The sequence below is a fragment of the Xiphophorus couchianus genome, chromosome 20 (assembly GCF_001444195.1).
Source record: "Xiphophorus couchianus chromosome 20, X_couchianus-1.0, whole genome shotgun sequence".
Lineage (NCBI taxonomy): Eukaryota > Metazoa > Chordata > Actinopteri > Cyprinodontiformes > Poeciliidae > Xiphophorus > Xiphophorus couchianus.
Window position 1 is genome coordinate 18521164 of NC_040247.1, and position 19849 is coordinate 18541012.

The following is a 19849-nucleotide window of genomic DNA, read 5'->3' on the forward strand; positions in this document are numbered from 1 at the left end:
TTGCACACTAGACATATATGCTTAAATAAGTTTGTTTAAAGCTAAATTAAACATGATAAATTGTAAAAATGTTATCATATTTTCTCTGCAACAATGGACGCCTCTTAAACCTGTCTCAATTGACCAGTGAATTAGTTTACCAAATATTTAAACATGTTGCACGCTATAAATACGTGACGAGTAACTGTAATGAAGACGTGCTATCTATTTAAATATCTGAAAGAAATAGCCGAAACATACCGAATATAGTTAAAATATAGTTGAAATATACTGAAATATCTATAAATTAATATGGGATTTTGTGGTCGGTCCTTAAAAAGGCTTGTGCATGTTTCTTTAAAAATAAAACACCCATAATTCCAATCGTTTTCCTGACAGCTTGTGATTGGTTCGCTGAGATCATTCAAAAACCGTGCGCCGCGGTTGCCGTTGGGAAATGGAGCACCCACGTAACTGAAATTTTCATTAAAAGCTCCTTCTCAAACTTTTGTTATGAGGAACAACTATCTAATTTTTCGGCCGTGAGGACAATATTTTCGCCAATAGTGAATACATCAAGTAAGTTCATGCTGCTACTGTTTTAAAACTTTAAGACTTTAGCTAAATACTAGCGTCATATTGAACCAACCGCGGGGACATAAATAGTAGCTTGCCACTTTATTAAACACGGTTTGGGCAGGAGGAATCGTTTAATGATTTGTCTTTTACAGGAGTCGACATGAAGTGTTTGAAAGTGGAAGACTACATCAAGAGGACCGTCTCTGTTGAAGAGACGAGGCTTTTGTCTCAGGAATTTGAGGTTGGCATAACAACCAAATGCTTAGATTTTACCTGCAGATTTACGTGAATCAGTAAATTACATTCCCTAAGCATTAACTAATCACTTACCCTATAAAAATCCATCCATTCTGTGTTAAATTGACTTATATTTTCTTACACTAAAACGTAACCGTGTTTCTTTTTCATCTTCTTTTTTTTAGAAATATGCGAATAGTAATCCTGGACTTCATGTTCGCGTACTATGTGACAGGATTATTAGAGCTTGTAACCATCAGCTTGGACTTACATCCTGTCACTCTGTCCACGCGAAGGAGTTGGTGACTTTGGTGGGGCTGATTCTTCATGCCTATGATACTTCTGTAAAGGTTGTGCCGCGCCACAGTCCGTTATACATGGAGATGATCCTTTTCCATGTTGTCAAGAACCTATGCTCCTTAGGGGAATACACTCTTTGCGGTCAACTGGCTGGAATCCTTTGCTACAGGATTTCAAAAGTACAAGAGGTGTGTATCGTCGAGAGTGGCAGTCATCTTTGACTTAAATGTTGTTTATTTGGGGTTTTTAATAATGAATTTTACATAGGAACAACAGTTTTTGCAGTCCCCAACAAGTTTATGGCATAATTCTGGCTTCATTTCTGAAAATTCTGCTTATAATTAGTAGAGATTATTTAAATAGTTAGATTCCCTGGTACTAATCCACCTTGTAGGCCCTGAGATTGTGCCTGTTTCAGAAATTTATAATTAAGCTGTGTTTTGTTTAACAGGTTTTGTTGATTTGAGATTGCATTTGATAATTTAAAGGTTGTCCTTCTCCTTGATGATTTCTCTTTATGTGCAACACACCTTTACCACAGCCAGTGAAGACGACCCTCAGCATTATCCTACCTCCACTATGCTTGACAGTTGTACAATGTTACATTTTGAAAGCCTTGGCTCCTCCAAACATATTTTCAATGATTAGTTCTGTCTGATGACCACAAATTGAGGTGGTTGTTAATAATTATGTGCTACCCATTTATTCTATCAATCATATTGAAAATTTGTGGATTGTTCTTAAAAGCTTGGTCTTTGCCAAAAAATATACAATATCTGACAAGAAAAATGATCAAACATCTAGCCACAATTATGCCAGGAACTTGTTTATGTCTACAGAGAACATTTGGTAGAAGTGCAACATGCTGAGAAAAGACAGTGGGAACATGCATTTATTTTTCAACCTGAGAAGGATGCTACAAATTTAAACTTTTGAGTTTTTGTCAAAATCATTGAAATGTCGGTACTCAAACTTGGAATATCGTAAAAAAAATCAACAGCTCAGTCATCATTAAAAGCTCAAAATAATATATTATTGCTGATGGAGATTCTACATTTTTAACTGGAAATATGTGCTGTATTTTAAAATCCATACTTGCTGACATTGTCAGCTCTAATGTGTTTTGTGTTATTTGCAGACTGGAGAGGATTGCAATGTTCTCTTGCGGAGCTGTTTCACGGTGTTTTGGAACGGCCTCTCTGCTGCTAAAGAAAAGAATGCACTGAATCCTCGAGATAAACTGCGCTGGCAGATTCTAACTTATAGCTTCTTATTGTTGCTGGAGTCAGAAACGGAGACTCCTGCTTCCTTGAAAACCTCCGAATACATGCAGGATGCCATCACTGCGTTTGAGAGTAGCTTTGAAGTCCTGACCATAGAGGAAGCTTCATATCTTCTGGAGGAAATAAAAACAATGGTTAAGAGAACTAATGCTGAGAGTGAAACCTGTGAGGAAGGGGAGAAAATTCAACATTTACCAATATCACGTTATTATGCGCTATCTGAAATTATACTGCTGTCAGTGAAGGCTATCTGTAAGGTCGGCTACCACAATCTAGCCCGATGCTTCTTGACTGACATGGAGAGGATGACTGTGAACCGTGTTGGCTTTCCAACGACACCGCTGGTTCTCTGCAAATGGGGAATAATGATTCACTCAACAAAGAAGGCTGATGAAGAATGTCACGAGGCTTTGAAACACTGTGCAAGAATTTTAAGATCTGTTTCAACTGAGCTGGACTTCAGAGAAGGTCACACAGTTCTTGAAGTTTGCAACCTGTTGGTATGGGCTGTTGAAAATGGACACAGCAAAGAGCTGAGTGGTGCAGAGCTACTGGCTTTGTTTTCATTTCTGGAGGAGTACCAAGAGCGGACACTGAGAATGCTTGATAAGGTTAGTGTTGCCTCCTGATGGGTCATTGTTTCTCAATTCTGGTCCTCAGGGACCACTGCTCTGCATATTTTAGATGTCTCTGTTCCATAACACCTGGTTCAAATGATTTCATAACTTCCTCTGCATCATCAAGTGCTGCAGCATCCTGTTAGAAGGGAAAACGTGCAGGACAATGCTCCCTGGAAACTGGAATTGAGAGACACTGTATTAGGTTTAAAAATCTGTGTTCGAATAAACTGTAGAAGAAACAAAAAACTATAATTTTCTTGCTTTCCTAGGTTTCAGAATTTAAAGTGGTGGGGGAAAAGATGCGAAAGTCACTTTGTTTGAACATTTACCACAGCTTTGCATTGGCCTATGAGAGCATGAAGACATCACAGGTAAACTTTGCATTTAAAACTGTTTGCAAAACGTAAAAAAAAAAAAAAATGTATCTCAACACAAATAACATTAATATTTTGCGATCTCTCAGGTTTTTGAAAATTGGCTGGCAATTTTAAAATCTTCCTGTGTAAGCTTTTCTGAAGTTCAAAAAGCTTACACCAAATCAGATTTTATTGTTTCATTTCTGTGCTTTTGAAAAAATGAACAAAAACTCTGTCAGAATCAACTTTGGATGCACACACATTTGGTTTTGAGTTTTTAATACGTTTGATTTATTGTACTTAGCTGGAGGACGGTGACACCCTGGACAGGATTGTGCTCTACTGCAAAGCAACAACTGGGCTGCTGATGACTGAACTTTACAAGTTGTTAAATGAAAGCCTTTTGAGCAAATCAGGTGACCGGTTTGTTTCTTTTATGGATTGTCAAGTCGACTCTGAAACTCTTGCATCATTTTATAGCCATCTGAATGTAATTTGAATATCATAGCTGTTGTGCATAATCTGCTTTATAGTGGTTGCTGTGAGCAATTTGGCTTGTTGCTTGTTCAATCGGCGCCTGTATGAGCAGGCTTTTGCGCTGGTGGAAATCGTCTGCAAGGATCTGACCAGGAAATGGCCCAACACGCTTTCAGCTGACAGAGTAAGTTTGTCAAATACGATCCTCTCTACCAGACCCCATGTTACATATACTGTGTATTTAGTTGAATTTTTTTTTTTATTTCTGTTGTAACAAACCAGTTAAGTCGACCCTTCATGCTGGCTGTGCAAACTTCACGGCGGGCTGGAAAACTGCAGCGAGCGCTTGACTGGATAATCGTGTGGCTGAAGGCCCTGGGGGACCAAATGACAACTCTTATGGCTGAGCCCATCTCTCTTTGGGTCAAAACAAAGGGTGACGGCGCCTGTAACGATGATGAGGATATAAAACTTGTGTACAGAAAAATATTATTTTTATTTTTTTATACATATATATATATACATATTTCTTTTTGTATGTAAACTTTAATATTAATTTACAAAATGATCTTGCATTTGTTTGTGTTAAAATCAGGACTTTACGTGATGGATTTGGTGCCGACGTTCTGGAGGAGAAAGTCATGCTGTGCCTTTTGGATGAAGAGCTGCGTGCCTATAAGGAGTCGACCAGAGACACGGCTCAAGAACGTTACAACACACTCTGTGATCTACTGGACATCTGCCAGGAGGAGAGTGCTTACCGACATCTACGTGCCGTCTACCTCTGTGAAATGGCCCAAGTGGTGTGCTTCCAGGATTTCAGTGAGCAAACTGACTGGTAATCATTTTTATTACGGAAAATATAATGAACTGTCATCCACAAGTGTCTTTTTCTTTTATTGTCGTTTTTCTTTTTGTTTGTTTTTGTCTTTAACTAATTGATACCACAGAACTATCTTCATTAGTTCTTGTTTATTTTTTCTGCCAACACAGCATGGCCGTTGATTTCACCAACGAAGCTTTACGGCTTCTTGACGAAGAAACAGAGACTTCAGAAAATGCTGACAGACTGAAAGATGACAAAGCACAAGCCTTACTCTGGCTTTATATTTGCACTCTAGAGAAGAACCTGCAGGAGGTGATTGATCTTTGTTATATTTTTTTTTTGGTATTACAAGAATAGGAGTGATGGATGGCGGTCAATTAGTTTCAACACCATTACTGTTTTTCACAACTAGAAAGGTTGGCAGTGTTGTCTATGCTCTGTCATACTGATTTTTGTCTTCTATACAACACCTTTAAAGCTTTGAAAGAGCAACTTTTTAACATTGGCCCATTTCTAATAGTTTAGACATCAGCTTTGGGTCAACACTTTCTAAAATGTTGTAAATTATTTTATTTTTTCACCAGGCCATTGAAAATGATAAAAAACGTAAAGAGCTGCGTGAAAACACAGTGGATGCAACCAATCCTGTAGGCAACAATGACTTTGATTATGAAGACAAGCAGAAGACACAGGACAGAACTCTGGTGTATGAAGGGCTTCATCTGAACCTGTCTGCAGAAAAAAGTAAGGCGGCTGATTTTTATCTGATCATCTTTCTCTTAGAATTTTTTCTTCTTCTTCCCTCCGGGGGGTCTTTTGTGGGCTCTAGTGCCCCTTATATTTAAGTAGGCTGACAGGAAAGGGGGAAGACATGCAGCAAATATCGCCGGGTCCGGGAATCTAACCCGCAACGGCTGCGTCGGAGACTCAAGGCCTCCAAACGTGGGTCGCACAATCCTCTGCGCCACCACAGCACACCCAAATCTCTTCTTAGAATTATAATTGACTTTGGTTTCAGTTCTGGAGTTGTTGCTGTAGGCTTATTGGATTTTTTTTGTCATAAAGTACAATATGAATAAATGTCTTTTTTTCTCTCACTTTTAAGAGCTGTGTCAGCCACTAGAAAAAGCTCTGGCGTTCTGGAGTGACCTTTTTAAGAATCGAGCTGTGCCTGCTGTCAGAAACGCTAAGCAGACCTGCAGCTCGATATCTTCTGCTGCTGCTCTCTTCAGACTCATTGGGAAGGTAATGGCAACAAATGGATCACAACTATTGCATCTCCTTTGCTCGTTTTCTGTCTAGCTGTAAAATTTAATGCATGTTTATATAGAAGATCATTAAAATAAACTGGAAATGCCTATTTAAATTGAGTTACATGTTCAAGTATGAAATTGGACTAAAATATTCACTGTGAAGAGCTCAAACATGCTTTTAAGTGTATATTTCATCGTCCTGTTTTTTATGCATCATGGGTTTAAAAAAAAACAATGTTAATCTTGACTGAATTGAATTAGTTGGGGGTGTTTATTATTTTAACAATTCTAGAAAGAGAGAAACTACATTTGATCTCGAGATGTTTTATGGCATGCATTTGTGAATAGTTTTATTGCATTAAAAGGTAAAAATTATTTTTTTTGTTTTTGTTTCTGATACAGCCCCTGAAGGCACTGGAAGCGTATCGCCTTGTGATTAAATTTTCCCGTGAACTTGCTGATACTGGTTATTGTGCTGCAGCTCTCTGTCAAACAGCCAGCATCCTTTTGGACTTGGGCTCTCCTGACCTAGCTCTGGTGAATTGTTTTTTTGTTAGTTTGTTTGTTTTTGGTTTATTAAACAATAAACAGAAAATGGAACAGGTAGTTTTGTTTTTTCTTAAATCTGCCATATAACTATTGTAATCCACTTATGATTTATCTCAAGGCCCCGATTGAGGAAGCAGAGAAAATGCTTTCTTCAAACACCAAAGATGATGGTCCTCCATTTCTCTCTATTCTGGTTGTCTTGTTAAAGGCTCAGTACTTCTACAGCGTAGGACAGGTATTCAATCTTTGCACATCCAGCATGATTCATTAGTCAGGTTATTGTGCTGATCCTATGTTTTTTGCCTATATTTTAGATTAGCATTGGACTCCCTTATCTATGTCAAGTGCTGGAAGAGGTAAACGATGAAAAACAGTCAAAGAACTGGTACCTGCTTCGAGCGCGTACTCTGCAGACCTGCAGCTCCTATTTGAATCTGGACGTCAGTCAGCTGCCTCAAGCCCAAAGAAGCCTTATCTCTCAGTTCGGTGAGTGGAGGTCATATGCAGTACTTTTGCATCTAAATGTCTGCAAACGTATTCAAAACATTTGAACCTTTTTTTGTTCTAATACTATAAGCTTCAGTGTGTTTTAGTTATATGTTATAGATCAACAAAAAGCAGCACATGGGTGAAGAGAAGGGACTTGAATATTGGTTATCAGACGCCATCTACCCACTCTGGCTGAAATAAATTATAAAGCTACTTTGCAAAGACAAATGGGCAAAACGTGTTCTCTGTAAATGTGCAGAGCTGGTAGAGACACAACCCCAAAGACTAGCTGCTGTGCTTGCAGCTAACACTGGTCTTACAAGTTGACTTGAAAAGGCTGATGGAAGAAAATCACATTGCACTTATTGTATATATATATGTTCTCCTCACCACTCTGCACTACTTTAGTTTGATCTACTGCATAAACCCCACAAAATATCCCCCGACATTTATGGATGTAACCTGACCTATAAAAACGTTAAATGGGTGTAAATACTTTGGCAAGGGGCTGTATTAAGATGTTTTAATTTTGTTTTTTTAAAGGCAAGTAATTATATGTTGTGTTTATCTCAGGTATAACTTCTCCTGATACTGCCATATATGAGGGACTTAAGCTTCTCTGCAGCTTGCTGATCACTTTAGTGGGAAAAGGCCTGTATGGGAACACTACACATAACGAAGAAGTGCGCTTTGTTCACCAAGGTATTATTGAAAGACATTTTCCCCCATAACAAGACTCACTTCCTGTTTCTGGCTTTTGTCAAGAACAGCCAGATCTCATCACCGTCTCTTGTCTTTAACTAGGAGAAAACCTGGTCATGAAGTGGCAGCTGCTGTCAGAGCTGCTGAGCTCCACTGCAAAGCTGGTCGCCGTACGGAGCAGCTCTGGTGCCATCAATGATGCCAGGTTCCAGTGTTTAGAAGCCCTGAAACTGGCCATCAAGCTGCAAGCACTTGGCCGGTATGCAGGGGGAGCCACACAGGGCTCTGATTATAATTTGTTTATGTTAGTTGATTAGGCACAAGTAAAGCAGTAAATCTAATATGCAGTTAGTTTTTATCTTGTTTGCTTTGTATTTATTTCTTGAAGATGTGTGGAGTTCTTGGTGCTTAAAGCAGAATTGGAGCTGATGCAGGGGGAAACGGAAGAAAGTCGAACAGATCTGAATTTTGTCAAAACCCTCCTGGAGCACGACACAGGTATGTGAACGCACTGATGCATCGGTTCAAAAGGAGCTGCTTTTCTATTACTGGTACATCAAAAACTATGAATATTGTAAAAACAGAAAAAGTTCCATGTTTTTTATATGAAGCTCATACAAATTTGACATATAGGGTGAAACATGTCAGCCTTTATTTCTTGCAAGTTTGATGATCATAGCTCATGGATAACGAAAACCAAAAATTCAGTTTCACAAATGATTAGAAAGTTGTGAAACTAAAAGGACTGGTTCTTCTCTTAAGTGCTCTTGCAGAATTAGCAAGATGCTACTCTTTTTTGCAGTTTTATAATGCTTAGCTTAAGACTTTTTTTTTTAACTTCTTTTTCCATTTGTCTCAGTGTATGTGGTGACTAAGTAAATATGGGTCCTCTGAGAAGCAGAATGTGACAAGATTATTAATCATAAATTAATAGAAACACTCTTACTTCCCTTTCTCTTTCCCTTAGATTTGTCAGATCAGGTTAAAAGGATGGATGTCAAAATCAAACCGAGAAAAGGTCGTCCTGCTCAAAGACCTCAGTCGCCTCTTCCATCCATGGAAAATGAGCTAAAAGACATTTTGAGCATCAGGTGGAGTGCCAAAGAAGTGGTCATGAAGGATGTGGCCAGCTCTCCGCCCCTTAAAGCTCCACCTCTGCGCTGGCTCTCCTCTCTGACCCATGAACCTGATTGTCAGTGTTCCTGCTGCTCAGAGCCGTGTTTAGGCCGAGCCTCGGCTCACTGGGCGGCAACGCAGGCGGAGCTTGCTCTTCAGCTTGATCCAAATGATCTCAGTGTTATTTCTAAGCTTCACTGGGCAACTTTAGTCTGCTGTAAAAACGTGACCATGCGACTCAAGGAGAAGCTGACTGAGCTCTTCCCTCCCTGCAACTCTGCAAGAGGCATCTCCAATCCGTCCCTGATGCAGGACGTGGTGGGCCGTGTGTACCTGAGCATGGCCCAGGCCGAACTTCAAACAAAGGCCAACAAGGTCTCTGGCTTGTGGAAAATACTAGATGCCGGCCTTGCATTTATGGATTCCACATTCTCTCCTGCGCTGCGACCTGTAAGGGCGCATTTGATGGCAACCAAAGCCATTGCTTTACTGATGAGTTTGGCTGCCAAAAAAGGCTGCAGGCCTGAGGAACTGTTTTCAAAGACCTGGACATGGAACGCACCAAAGGAGCCGAATGACATTGAGTCCGGGGAGAAATCAGTCCCACCTTCAAAACTAAAGAAGACCAAAGCCTCCATTCAAAGCCCGAATGCTGCTGAGAAAAAACAGGAACCAAAAAAAGTCAAAGGGGTCAAATCCAAAATTCAATTCACCGGCCCCTCAACCAAAGCAAAGGGTCTGGTTCCCATGACGCCAGTTGTTGCAAAGTCCAAGTCCTCTTCTGGCGTATTTGATTTCAACACAGTAGTTCCTACTTTGACTTTCACTCCTGTTCAGAATGTGCAATGCCACGCTTCGATACAGAAAGTGTCGAGGAGTACGACTAAACTCCAGTTTCATGTGTATGAAGACGTGTCACCAGTTCAGAACAAGGTTCCTCCTGTGCCCGCGGCTCCAAAACGGACCAAGAAAACACGCTACAAGGTGAGCAGAAAACAGATTTACTGTCAGAACATAAAGATGATTGGACACCTCTCAGGCAAATTATTTTATATATATCTATATATTTTTTAATTGCTTGCAGTGGAGAAAAGTCTTTAGTACCTCTTTAACTTTTTCATATAGTTGCATTTTAACCACAAGGTTCTGTAAGTTTTACTGGAATATTGTGTGATAATTTGATAAAAGCTGATATTCCTTACATGGGATGGGTGATATAGAATTAGTTTTATCACAATATTTTGTGGTATTATTGAGATGACAATAAGAACTATTCATTACTCTTCTTTTTTAGGTGAATGTATAACTGTGACTGCATGAAATGACAATCACAGCCGCAAAAACCCCAAATGCTGGTTTTGACAAACGTACCCAATTGTAACAGTTTTTTTTTTTTGACACCATTTACATAAAACTGCATTTAATCATATTTTTCAGGGTTTTTTAAAATATTTATTTAAACTCTTGTTGAGCAAACATTGGGGGAACAAAAAGTAAAAATAACAATTCCAACAATGCAAAAACATTTTTGATGAATTTTAAACATTAATTGAAATTTATTGTGACAAAAATTGTGATGAATCGAAATTAAGAAATGTATCACAATAATTGATGAACATTATGATAAATGTCCACCTCCACTTTAGTCTGTAATAAATCTAAGTTTTACTAAAGTAAATCAAACTTCGCAATGATTTCCATTTGTGCAAATGAACTTTTATCATCAAACTGCCTCCTCATCTTGTCACAGGTTGAGTTTAGCGATGAGAGTGACTCCGACGTAGCTGCCCAAGCAGACCTCAGAGTGTCTGCAGATGTGCGTAAAAATCGAACGTCTAGAAGAGCTGCTGCTAATCCTAAGACGGCCACAGATCCACCTGCAGAGAAGGCTGCAACCAGGAGGCCGACCAGGGCAAAAACGAGCGTGGCAAAGCCTCTTCTGGTCTCTTCCGAGGATGACGAGGCTTTGCTTCGTCGGCCTGCGTCCAGCAGAAGAGGAAGAAGCAGAAAACCGTCCAAGACTGAAGAACTGCAGGATGAGCTGGACACCATGAGGACTATCGTGGAAGAAGCTGATGGTGTTCTAGACATAAGCATCGAGCAGCTCAGGACGTCGGATGCTGAGGAGAATCGGTCAGCTGCAGCTAAAGACATTAGTATGTGTTTGTTGTTCTTGAAAGAAAAACATTAGAAGAGACTAACGACTGCCATCTTTGATATCAGTTTAGATTCTAAAACACTTGAGATGTTTTGTTTCAGTATAGAGCTCATTGCGTTTTCTTAATCAGAATCCCCGCGTTTTAAAATTGTGATGTGATGGCTATCAAATTTTTCCTCTGTCCTCAGACATCGACTTTGAGGTGTTGAGGAGGGATATGTACTGTGATTTGGAGAAAGATGGGCTGCTTGAAAAGAGAAATAATGGCCGTCCAGCAGAAGATCGATCAACCAACATCGCTCACGCAGACATCACGCCAGGTATGTGACTCTAAGTTTCTTTTTTTTTTTTGATAATGTATTCCTGTGCAGAATTTATCTAATAGAAATATGTTCCTATTGAAAAGATTGAAGTTCTTAATTTTGTTGCGCCTGTTTGTTTTGGTCCTCAGACAATCTTTCCGTGGAGGACGTTCAGGCTCTGCTGCACTCAGCACTGCTGACTCTTCATCACTTCCCCTGTCCAACAATCTACCCAAGCCTCTGCACTCTTCTGGCCCTGACCACAGGGGAGAGTGACCCCAAAAGCACAGCAATGTTGCACGTCCAGTCGTTGGGAGTCACCAGTCGCCATCGCACAATCCGCTACTTAAACAGCTCTCGCCTGTAAGTTTGTATTTTTTAAAATTTCTTAAGCGCATCAGTTATTGAGTTGAAATCAATCTAGTTCATTTTCTAAATTAATTTTGCATTTTTTTAAATCTAGAAAACTGAAAAAGTCGTCCAGCAACTTACCAGAAAAAATGGAGGCTCTGAGTCTGAACGAGCCCAGCTTGACTGGAGAGAAGCTGTGTCAGATGGACGGCATATTTTCCTTCCCCACTGCAGACCTCTGTTTCTTCCCCAAGAACCCCTGCCAAGAGTTTACCCAACAAATCCAACGGCTTCCACCAGGTAGACACTGTTTATTCTCAAAAGCTTTTTAACTTTAACTATTCTTCTCTGAACTTGAACACAGATAAATGATCCCTATATTTTTCTTTCTCTTCGTGTTCAGGAGTAACGGTGTGTTTGATGTCCGTGCTGGGAGTAAAACCAGGGGAAATGGGGGAAAGCTTAATGTTGACACGTCTGGAGAAGGACTCTTCCCCCATCACTCTTCATATCTCCACTTCCAGACAAGAGGTTAGCTTGATTAAAAATGTTTTACTGTTTAAACAACTTTCATCAAAGAATGTGCAGAAATCATGATCTAAAACGGAATTTAAAGTTTGGCCACAAGAGTTTTCAAGTATGTTGTCTTAGCCATTATATCGGCCGTCAGATTAGTAAAGCTGCATTCACTGAGCGTAATTGAGCTCAGCAGAAATACCAGATGAAATAAAATGTCTCTTTCCTGTAAGATTCCCTGTTGCCGTTTCAGTCTCGCTCTCCAGTGTGAAACCTTTTCTTCAGAATGCACCTTGATAATGCGATAAACGTTTCATTAGGTCAACATCAATGAATCAAAGCATCTTTTCACAGAACAGAAACTCTTACAGAGATGACTTATTAAATTGTTTTTGAGATAACTCTTTGCTGTCTGCTAAAATGATTAATTTGTCGTGAAGTTTTGGTTTTCTATATATGAAAATGTTCCCTATCTTTGTGTTGTGAAGCTCACCGTCAGGTGGTTGGTCCAGGAGATGGACAGCATCCTGGTAGAGCAAAAGGTTGTGAGCTGCGTGGCTGAGAAAGCCAAGTGGTGGGAGGGTCGCCGAGCTCTTGACTGTCGACTTCAGGTAAAGGTTTTAGTGGCGTCTCCTGATGTCAAATGGATTTATGAAAACTAAGATTTTTTTTTGTGACCAATACTCTATTATTTACAAAAATACTCAACTACAGAGAATATTTAATATTCCGTGGTTTTCACTTGAGTTTTTACCAAATGTTTACCGATTAATGACATTTTTCAGCAACTGCTAAAAGAAATGGAGAAGATGCTCGGATGCTGGCAGAGCTTCTTTTTACCACTTGCACAAGATCCACAGCTCTCCGATCAGGCTAAAGAACTTCGCAAGGCTTTATCTAAGAGAGGAGTCGCTGTGAGTGAGAAGATGCTGAAGGTATGCTGCTTTTTCTTTTCTTTTCTTTTCTTTTCTTGGAGAGCGAAGCTGTGGTCTGTCTTCTTGTTTATCGACTGTTAAACCGCATTCTTTGTCTCTTAGATTGTGCTTTCAGCTTCTCACTCTCTCTCTGAAGAAGATCTTAAAAGATTTGGATCAGGACTTTCCCCGAAATGGGACATGGCCTGTGATCATCTTTTCCGCACAGCAGTGTCTCAGCTCTCAGAGAGAACGGAGGCCAAAGGTCACGTGGTTCTAATCCTGGACAAGGTCAGATTGTCCTGCATGACCGACTCTGTGCTGGTCAGAAATAAAATGTAACTGATTTTTACATTTGTGAAAAAGTGTATAACACTTCCCACCCCGTGTTTTTAATGCAGTATGTTCAGAGGTTGCCGTGGGAGAGCATGACAGCCCTAAAGTCTCACTCCATCAGCCGGATGCCTTCTCTGCATTCTCTGATCGGGCTGAGCTTTCAGAAGGAGGTGAGATTTAGATCATTAGTACCGTCTGTGGTGCTGATCCAACTCGTAGCGTATTAGTTGTGTGCCGTGGAGATAATTTAACGGGATATGTTTTCCTCCTCAGACGGATCCTCAGTCCGTCCTGAGGCAGGGTGTGGACCTGAAGAAGGTGTTTTACGTTTTGGACCCTGATGGCAATTTGAAAAATGCTCAGGATCGGTTCAAGGAATCTTTTTCCACGTGAGGCAAATATTAAATGTGACTCATTTCTGTCACCAGTTTATATTCTGTCCCATTATTGATGACCCTTTTGTGTGTGTGTGTGTGTGTGAAAGTAAACCAGGCTGGCAGGGTGTGTGTGGTGTCGCTCCTGACTCAGGACAACTACAAGAAGCTGTTGCTTCCCAGGACCTGTACATGTGAGTTTGAGATGAAATTTTGGTAATATTCATTACAGTAAGACTTAAAAATGTTTCATCAACTTCACTGTATAGCCAGTCTGTAGCACTGTCAAAAAAATAAATAAATTAAAATCTTAGATGGAAAACACAACTGCTACTCATGTTCCCAGGCTTTAACTAAGTAGATACAAAGAAAAATCAAATTTATTGAAATTTGTATGAATGTTGCGCAACTTATTGTGAATCAGTTGGAGGAAACAAAGCAGTTTCTGTTTTTTTTTTGTTTGTTTTTTTTAATTAAACTGAATCTCCCCGTTTGTGTCGTAGTTATGTGGGACATGGAGCAGGAGCCAGGTTTCTGGACTGCCAGGCGGTCCTCAAGCAGCAGATGAGAGCTGCCTCGCTGCTTCTGGGCTGCAGCAGCGCCGCTCTGGCAGTCAAAGGCAATCAGGAGGGACAGGGCATCATTCTGAACTACCTCATATCAGGATGGTGAGATGAATCTTTCTACTTGTATCCACATCCAGTACTTCATTTTTGGGACGACTGTGTGTCTGCATTGAGTCTGTGACCTGAATTGTTGTTTAAATGTGTTATTTTTCTCCTAGCCCCTTTATTTTGGGCAACTTGTGGGATGTAACTGATCGGGACATCGATCGCTTCACCAAGGTCCTGCTGGAGTCCTGGTTCTCTGCAGGATCCGGAGCACCGCTCCTGGAGTTCATAGATTCATCGCGTCAGGCCACACACCTTAAATACCTCATAGGAGCAGCACCCGTCATCTATGGGCTACCCATCCACCTGCAGTAGGACTGGAAGCCTTAAAATGCTTAGCAACAAACAGAATAAACATTTCGTTTATGCAACACCATGACGCTTTATTATGAACTCTGAATGTTTTTTCTAACCATCTTTTTTTTTCTTTTTTTTTTTTAAATTGCTACATATTTCGAATAAATGAGATGACACATCCAGTCTGTTTTGCAAGTGTTTTTATTTATTTATTTTTTTTAAAGATACAGCGGTTTACTGTAGACCTATAGTATTCATCATTTTGAATGGAGATGAAAGTATTTTTTTTTTAAATCATCCCTTGGTTTGATGTTTAATTTTTGGTAAGAATGAATAGGAGTAAAACATCTTGGCTATTAAAGTTGTTGGCTTGTAAAACATGCAATAATAAGTACTGGAAATGAAGTATCTGATGTAGTGCTTGTCATAAGTTATTTATATTCCTGTTTAATCCCCTTTTTAGGGCTGCAAGGACCGGTAGGTAAGAATGACTGGAGCGTGCATGAAAGTGGTAGTGTAGATCCTGGTTTCGTCCACATGGGGGCAGTGTTTCAAATTATTTTAGTACGAAACATGAAAGTTCTTCTCTCGGCTCTTGCATCATGGCGGTAAATCTCCCAAGCTTCTCTCAGCCTGGTTTGGAGTGCTTTCATCAACTTCAACAGGTTTTTAATCTATTTGTTTTTAGTGTATGAGGACACTGGCCTGGAATAAAACAGGATGAATCATGTAACGCTACCATTAGCTTCATGTTTCTGTAATCGCCCAACTATCAGGGGAATGCTAAAGGCCAGTGGAAAAAAATGACTTTAAACCAACATTGCAGTATGGTTTTGAGATTTCTCTTGGTTTTTCACATTTTTAGCTTTGGTATTTTCTGAAGTTGAAATTTGCATCGTATTTGTAGCTTCTGAATATATTAAAGGGCTAGGACTACCTTTGATTCGCGTTAGTTCAAAAGTTATTACACTGGAAATAATATATTGTTCATTATGTTAGGTATATAAAACATAAGCTGTAATTTGTCTAAAAAATATCAATTTGTGAAAACTCAAAGGCTGTCAGGTCTCTTTTGACCTAATTCCCTTTTACAGAGAGAACCATCTTGAAAGCTGCTGTGCTGAGACAGATTCATCGGTCCAATTTACTGACGATAACAATTTACGATTTTTATTGAGGTCTGAATTATCACTTTAGATTTTAACCAATCCTTTGATTAAAATCTAAGCTCAATAAATCTCTTCCATCGATTATAGTGAGTCTCTCTGCCAGTCTTCTGAGCCGTAAGGCCAGTCAGAGTTAAAGAGTAGCGGCAAAAGCAAATGAAGTGGGTTAGCAGAGCTCGTCAACGACTGATTGTAATTGTGTAATCAGATCCTTCCTGTCTGCAGCGTCACCATTCACGACGGTTCTTTGAAGATACTTGAATGATATGAGTGATAACATCTAATCTCCCTTTGGAAAGTATTTTTGAATTGAAATTTTAAAAAATACCAATTTGTCCAATGTCCACACACATTTACCAAAACATGTAGCTGTGTTGAGTTTAAGTAGCTTTTATAAACAAACCGCTTTTATTTTAAAGTTCTTATATCAGCTTTTATGTCCATACATATCAAATAATTAAAAATGCCGCACAACATTGAATGGCCTTATTGATGAAAGTTCATTTTGATATTATTTGCAACCCAGCTCTTTCACTTATTTCTGCTCCATAACAACAAGTATCACAACTAATGGTTTTCCATTAATCTGTCAATCCTCTTGGTAAATTATTAACCACTTAGAAAGTATTTTTACTAAAATCAGTAATTGATCTGCTTGGTGTTGAGGAGAAGCTGATATATACACACCACTTATACTGGGATGTTGCTCGAATCTGGCTTTTTGCATATTTTTCCAGTTGGGAATAAACAAAAACTTAATTTTTATTTATTTATTTATTTATTTTTGAGGTGTCTGAGAAGCCCCAAGTTTCATATCAAATATAGATGTGGTATGTGTACAGTGTTGGAAACTTTTCCCGTACATACCATATTTTATATGGAGACTTTTTTGGTCTTGTAATTGGAAGGTTGCAAGTTCAATTCCAGCTTCCTCCTGGGCAAGGCACTTATAAATATGTTTGTGAATGTGGTGCTAATATGAAGCAGTATGACTGGAAAAGCACTATGCAAGTTCATTACTGTTAGCACTTCTGATTATTTATACTATAATAATCCAGTGTCAGATCTCGTACTGTACTCCATCTATTTGCGAACTTGTTCCTTTACTGATTGAACATATAAAATGGGGGGAATATATATTATTGGCTTATATTTGGTAGCTAATTAATACCAAAAGAAGTATTAAATTTCACTATTTTTCCATCTGGTAATGAGAATGAGCTCAGCTTGGGTAAAACATCATTCTTAGCTCAGATATCTAGATGAATCGACCATCATAAGTGCTTTTTATGTTAAATGTTTTGGAGTCATTCTTGTTTGTTGTTTGTTTTGCATCGACACCTGCTCCTCTTTTATTCATGTTCATGTTTCTTTCAGGAAGCCGAGTTCCTGGTGTGTTCAGTCAGACAGCTGAAAGACTCCCAGGCCCGGTACGCTCACGCACTAGAGAGCGTAGAGATCGTGAGCAGAAACAGAAATGGTGTGTGAACTAAACAGTTTTCTTAAAAACACTTTTTTAGTCCTAGTCCATCTTGATCCTTATTTATTCAATACTACGCGCTTTGCATGTTTGGATTATTATTTTACGTCTGTAGTGTTTATCAGAGTATGAAAGTTTGTGTGTGTGTGTTTGTGTGTGTGTGTGGTCATCCTTTTGTTTCTATCCATTCACAAACAGGAGAATTCCTTCTGCCCCTCACTAGCTACGTATCCTTTGAGTCTTTGGTGTTTTCATCAAAATAAATGTTTGAATCTGTCCATCCAGCAGCCATCATTACTTTTAGTGTTGGTTTATTGACATCACATGGTGAAATCAGTGGCCGCCTCTACCTTTGAATTTTAATATGATAAAGAGGATATTTTACTAATTATGATTTACAGATTATGAAAACCCAAAAGTTCCGTGTCTTAGAAAATAAGGTCAATTTAGAAAAAAATAAATGAAGCAGAAATAGTCAACTTTTTCACAGTATGATCGTTAGAGATGTTGCTGTAGTACACCAGCATGATGCATTTGCTTACAAATCATCAGTGAGTTCACACATTAATTTAAACACCTGCAGACTTTGCGAGACAAACTTACCACTGAACTAAATATGACCCAAGGTGATTTCTTTGTGGTGGGATATAAATTAAAAGCAGTGATTTCAGATCCGTGTTTGACCTGAACTGCAGATGTAGATGTATGTTCCTGGAGCTTTAAACACGGACCACGTCATGGTGAACATCGGGGCCGGATTTCATGTGGAGAAGGTAATACATGCTTGCTTTTGAAAACTTGTTCTTATATTTAGAACTAATAACTTCAGGTTGTGTCTGATGAGAAATGTGATATTGTGTTTTTATCACATCTTGTAAGTCAGTGCTGTAGTTTAGTAGGGTTTTTTTTTCTGTTGGATTTATCATATTTGTATGTCGGGATCCGTTGTGTCTGTTTAATAATAAAGTGAGATTAAGAGACAGAATTAAAAAACTGAATGACCTGCAAAATGTGAAAAATCCACAAATGAACAGAATCAATTCAGTGAAAATAAAAGAAATTGTAAATAAAGTTTAAGTCCAAGTGAAGGTGTATTCTCAGTACGTAAAGCTTGTTATGTTTTTGCCTGTGTAGAGTACGGAGGAAGCCAAGGCCTTCTTAAAGCGGCAGATAGACCTCGTCTCAAAGCAGGTGGAAAAGGTTGAGTCAGTTGTTGAGGAGAAATGTTTAATCATCAAAGGTAAGCTGAGATTTCTCTTAAAAAAGAATTCCCTGTTTTTATTATCTCACTTAAGACAGTGTTTTTCCATCAACTAGTCCATTTTTTCCTCCATATGTCCATTGGTTTGTCCATTTTCTACTCATTCATCTTTTTTCCATTAACCATCTGTTTATACATCCAGCCATTCATTTATACATTTGTACCTTTTCCACCATTTTGTCCAATCATCCCCTCAGTCTGTGGGTTTTTGCAGGTTAAAACCTCATATCCTGATAATATATTTTTATACACTAATACCCGAAAATGTATTTGTACACCGATTAGCAGCCATTAAATATAATTATCTTTTCATAAGTAAGTTGAGATTTGTCCTAAATCATTGTTTTGAACTCTTTCATTCAAGTTTCATTTCTGTGTATTGCTTAAATTGTTTTTCTTTATTGCAGGAGTGAAAGCATCTATTCCGACAACGGGAGCTGCCAACCACAGGTCATGAATTCACCTGCTGTACGAGTATCCAGGTGTTATTGTGTCAGCACTCACATGAGGCATAGCTCTGCTGTCTGAAGTTTAATTGTTATTAGTTTTCTTAAGTTAATTGTTTTCATTCGAGTTGTTTGAGATGCTGTTGCTGGTTTAAAAATTTAATATTTTAAAGGTTTATTTTTGTGGTCTGTTTTTTGGGTGAAATTACTTGGATGTGCGGTATGTTGGGTTTTCTTCAAAATGTTTCACCTGTATGTTAAAACCCAGGAATATATTGGCTGTAGTGTTAGAGGAACATACTGTGATACATTGTTATAGGAAAAAAAACATTTTATTGTTAAATGTTACTAAAAAAACAAATTTCTTTCATTTATGTAACACTAAAACAAATGCAGGATTGTTGATAAAGTTTCTGTCTTATATGGATATTAAATGGAATCTTTCAAACGTCACTTAACCTATGTTTTTTTTGTTTGTTTGTTGTTTTTTGTTGCTAAAATGACCTAGCTTGTGATGCTGGTTTTGTTTTGTTCTTTTTAATTTGAGATAATTTATTTTTTATTAGTATTTTTCATTGAATAGTAAATAAAATGCTTTTAAGAATTAATTTGCTTCAACCAACTCCTGGACACAATTATTAAATCCCCTCTTGGATAACATAGATGAGAGTAACGGTGTAACAGATTAATTCTTTCCAGATTGGATATTTTAAATTTCGTTGGCCTAAAATGTTGATGGATGCCATTTTGACCACAGGGGGCAGTGTTTTAGATTAATCTCGCTCCATCTCTCAGTCGGAAGCACAATTAA

At 38.7% G+C, this 19849-nt stretch overlaps 2 protein-coding genes across 3 annotated transcripts; both read left to right on the forward strand.

Annotated features, from left to right (window-relative positions):
- The first annotated feature begins 410 nt into the window (after window positions 1-410).
- On the forward strand, window positions 411-14867 carry espl1 (extra spindle pole bodies like 1, separase). Of its 2 annotated transcripts, none has more exons than XM_028002066.1 (32): window positions 411-558; window positions 711-799; window positions 981-1283; window positions 2234-2989; window positions 3268-3369; window positions 3659-3770; window positions 3888-4015; window positions 4114-4307; window positions 4427-4669; window positions 4825-4969; window positions 5242-5401; window positions 5763-5902; window positions 6313-6447; window positions 6578-6694; window positions 6774-6945; window positions 7522-7650; window positions 7753-7909; window positions 8039-8148; window positions 8618-9750; window positions 10517-10922; window positions 11113-11244; window positions 11376-11589; window positions 11690-11877; window positions 11981-12108; window positions 12582-12704; window positions 12879-13028; window positions 13131-13298; window positions 13409-13513; window positions 13617-13732; window positions 13828-13911; window positions 14221-14385; window positions 14502-14867. In XM_028002066.1, the coding sequence occupies exons 2-32, from the start codon at window positions 719-721 to the stop codon at window positions 14701-14703; spliced, it is 6498 nt and encodes a 2165-aa protein (XP_027857867.1). In that variant the 5' UTR covers window positions 411-558; window positions 711-718; the 3' UTR covers window positions 14704-14867. The 2 variants fall into 2 exon arrangements, with proteins under 2 accessions (XP_027857867.1, XP_027857868.1); XM_028002067.1 differs by having other exon boundaries at window positions 13409-13510.
- Window positions 14868-15265: 398 nt separating this feature from the next.
- Window positions 15266-19491, forward strand: LOC114135134 (prefoldin subunit 5-like). The gene is made up of 6 exons (XM_028002115.1): window positions 15266-15350; window positions 17229-17331; window positions 17530-17558; window positions 18033-18104; window positions 18466-18571; window positions 19000-19491. Exons 1-6 carry the CDS (start codon window positions 15288-15290, stop codon window positions 19047-19049), a joined length of 423 nt encoding a protein of 140 aa, XP_027857916.1. The 5' UTR covers window positions 15266-15287; the 3' UTR covers window positions 19050-19491.
- The last annotated feature ends 358 nt before the right edge of the window (window positions 19492-19849 follow it).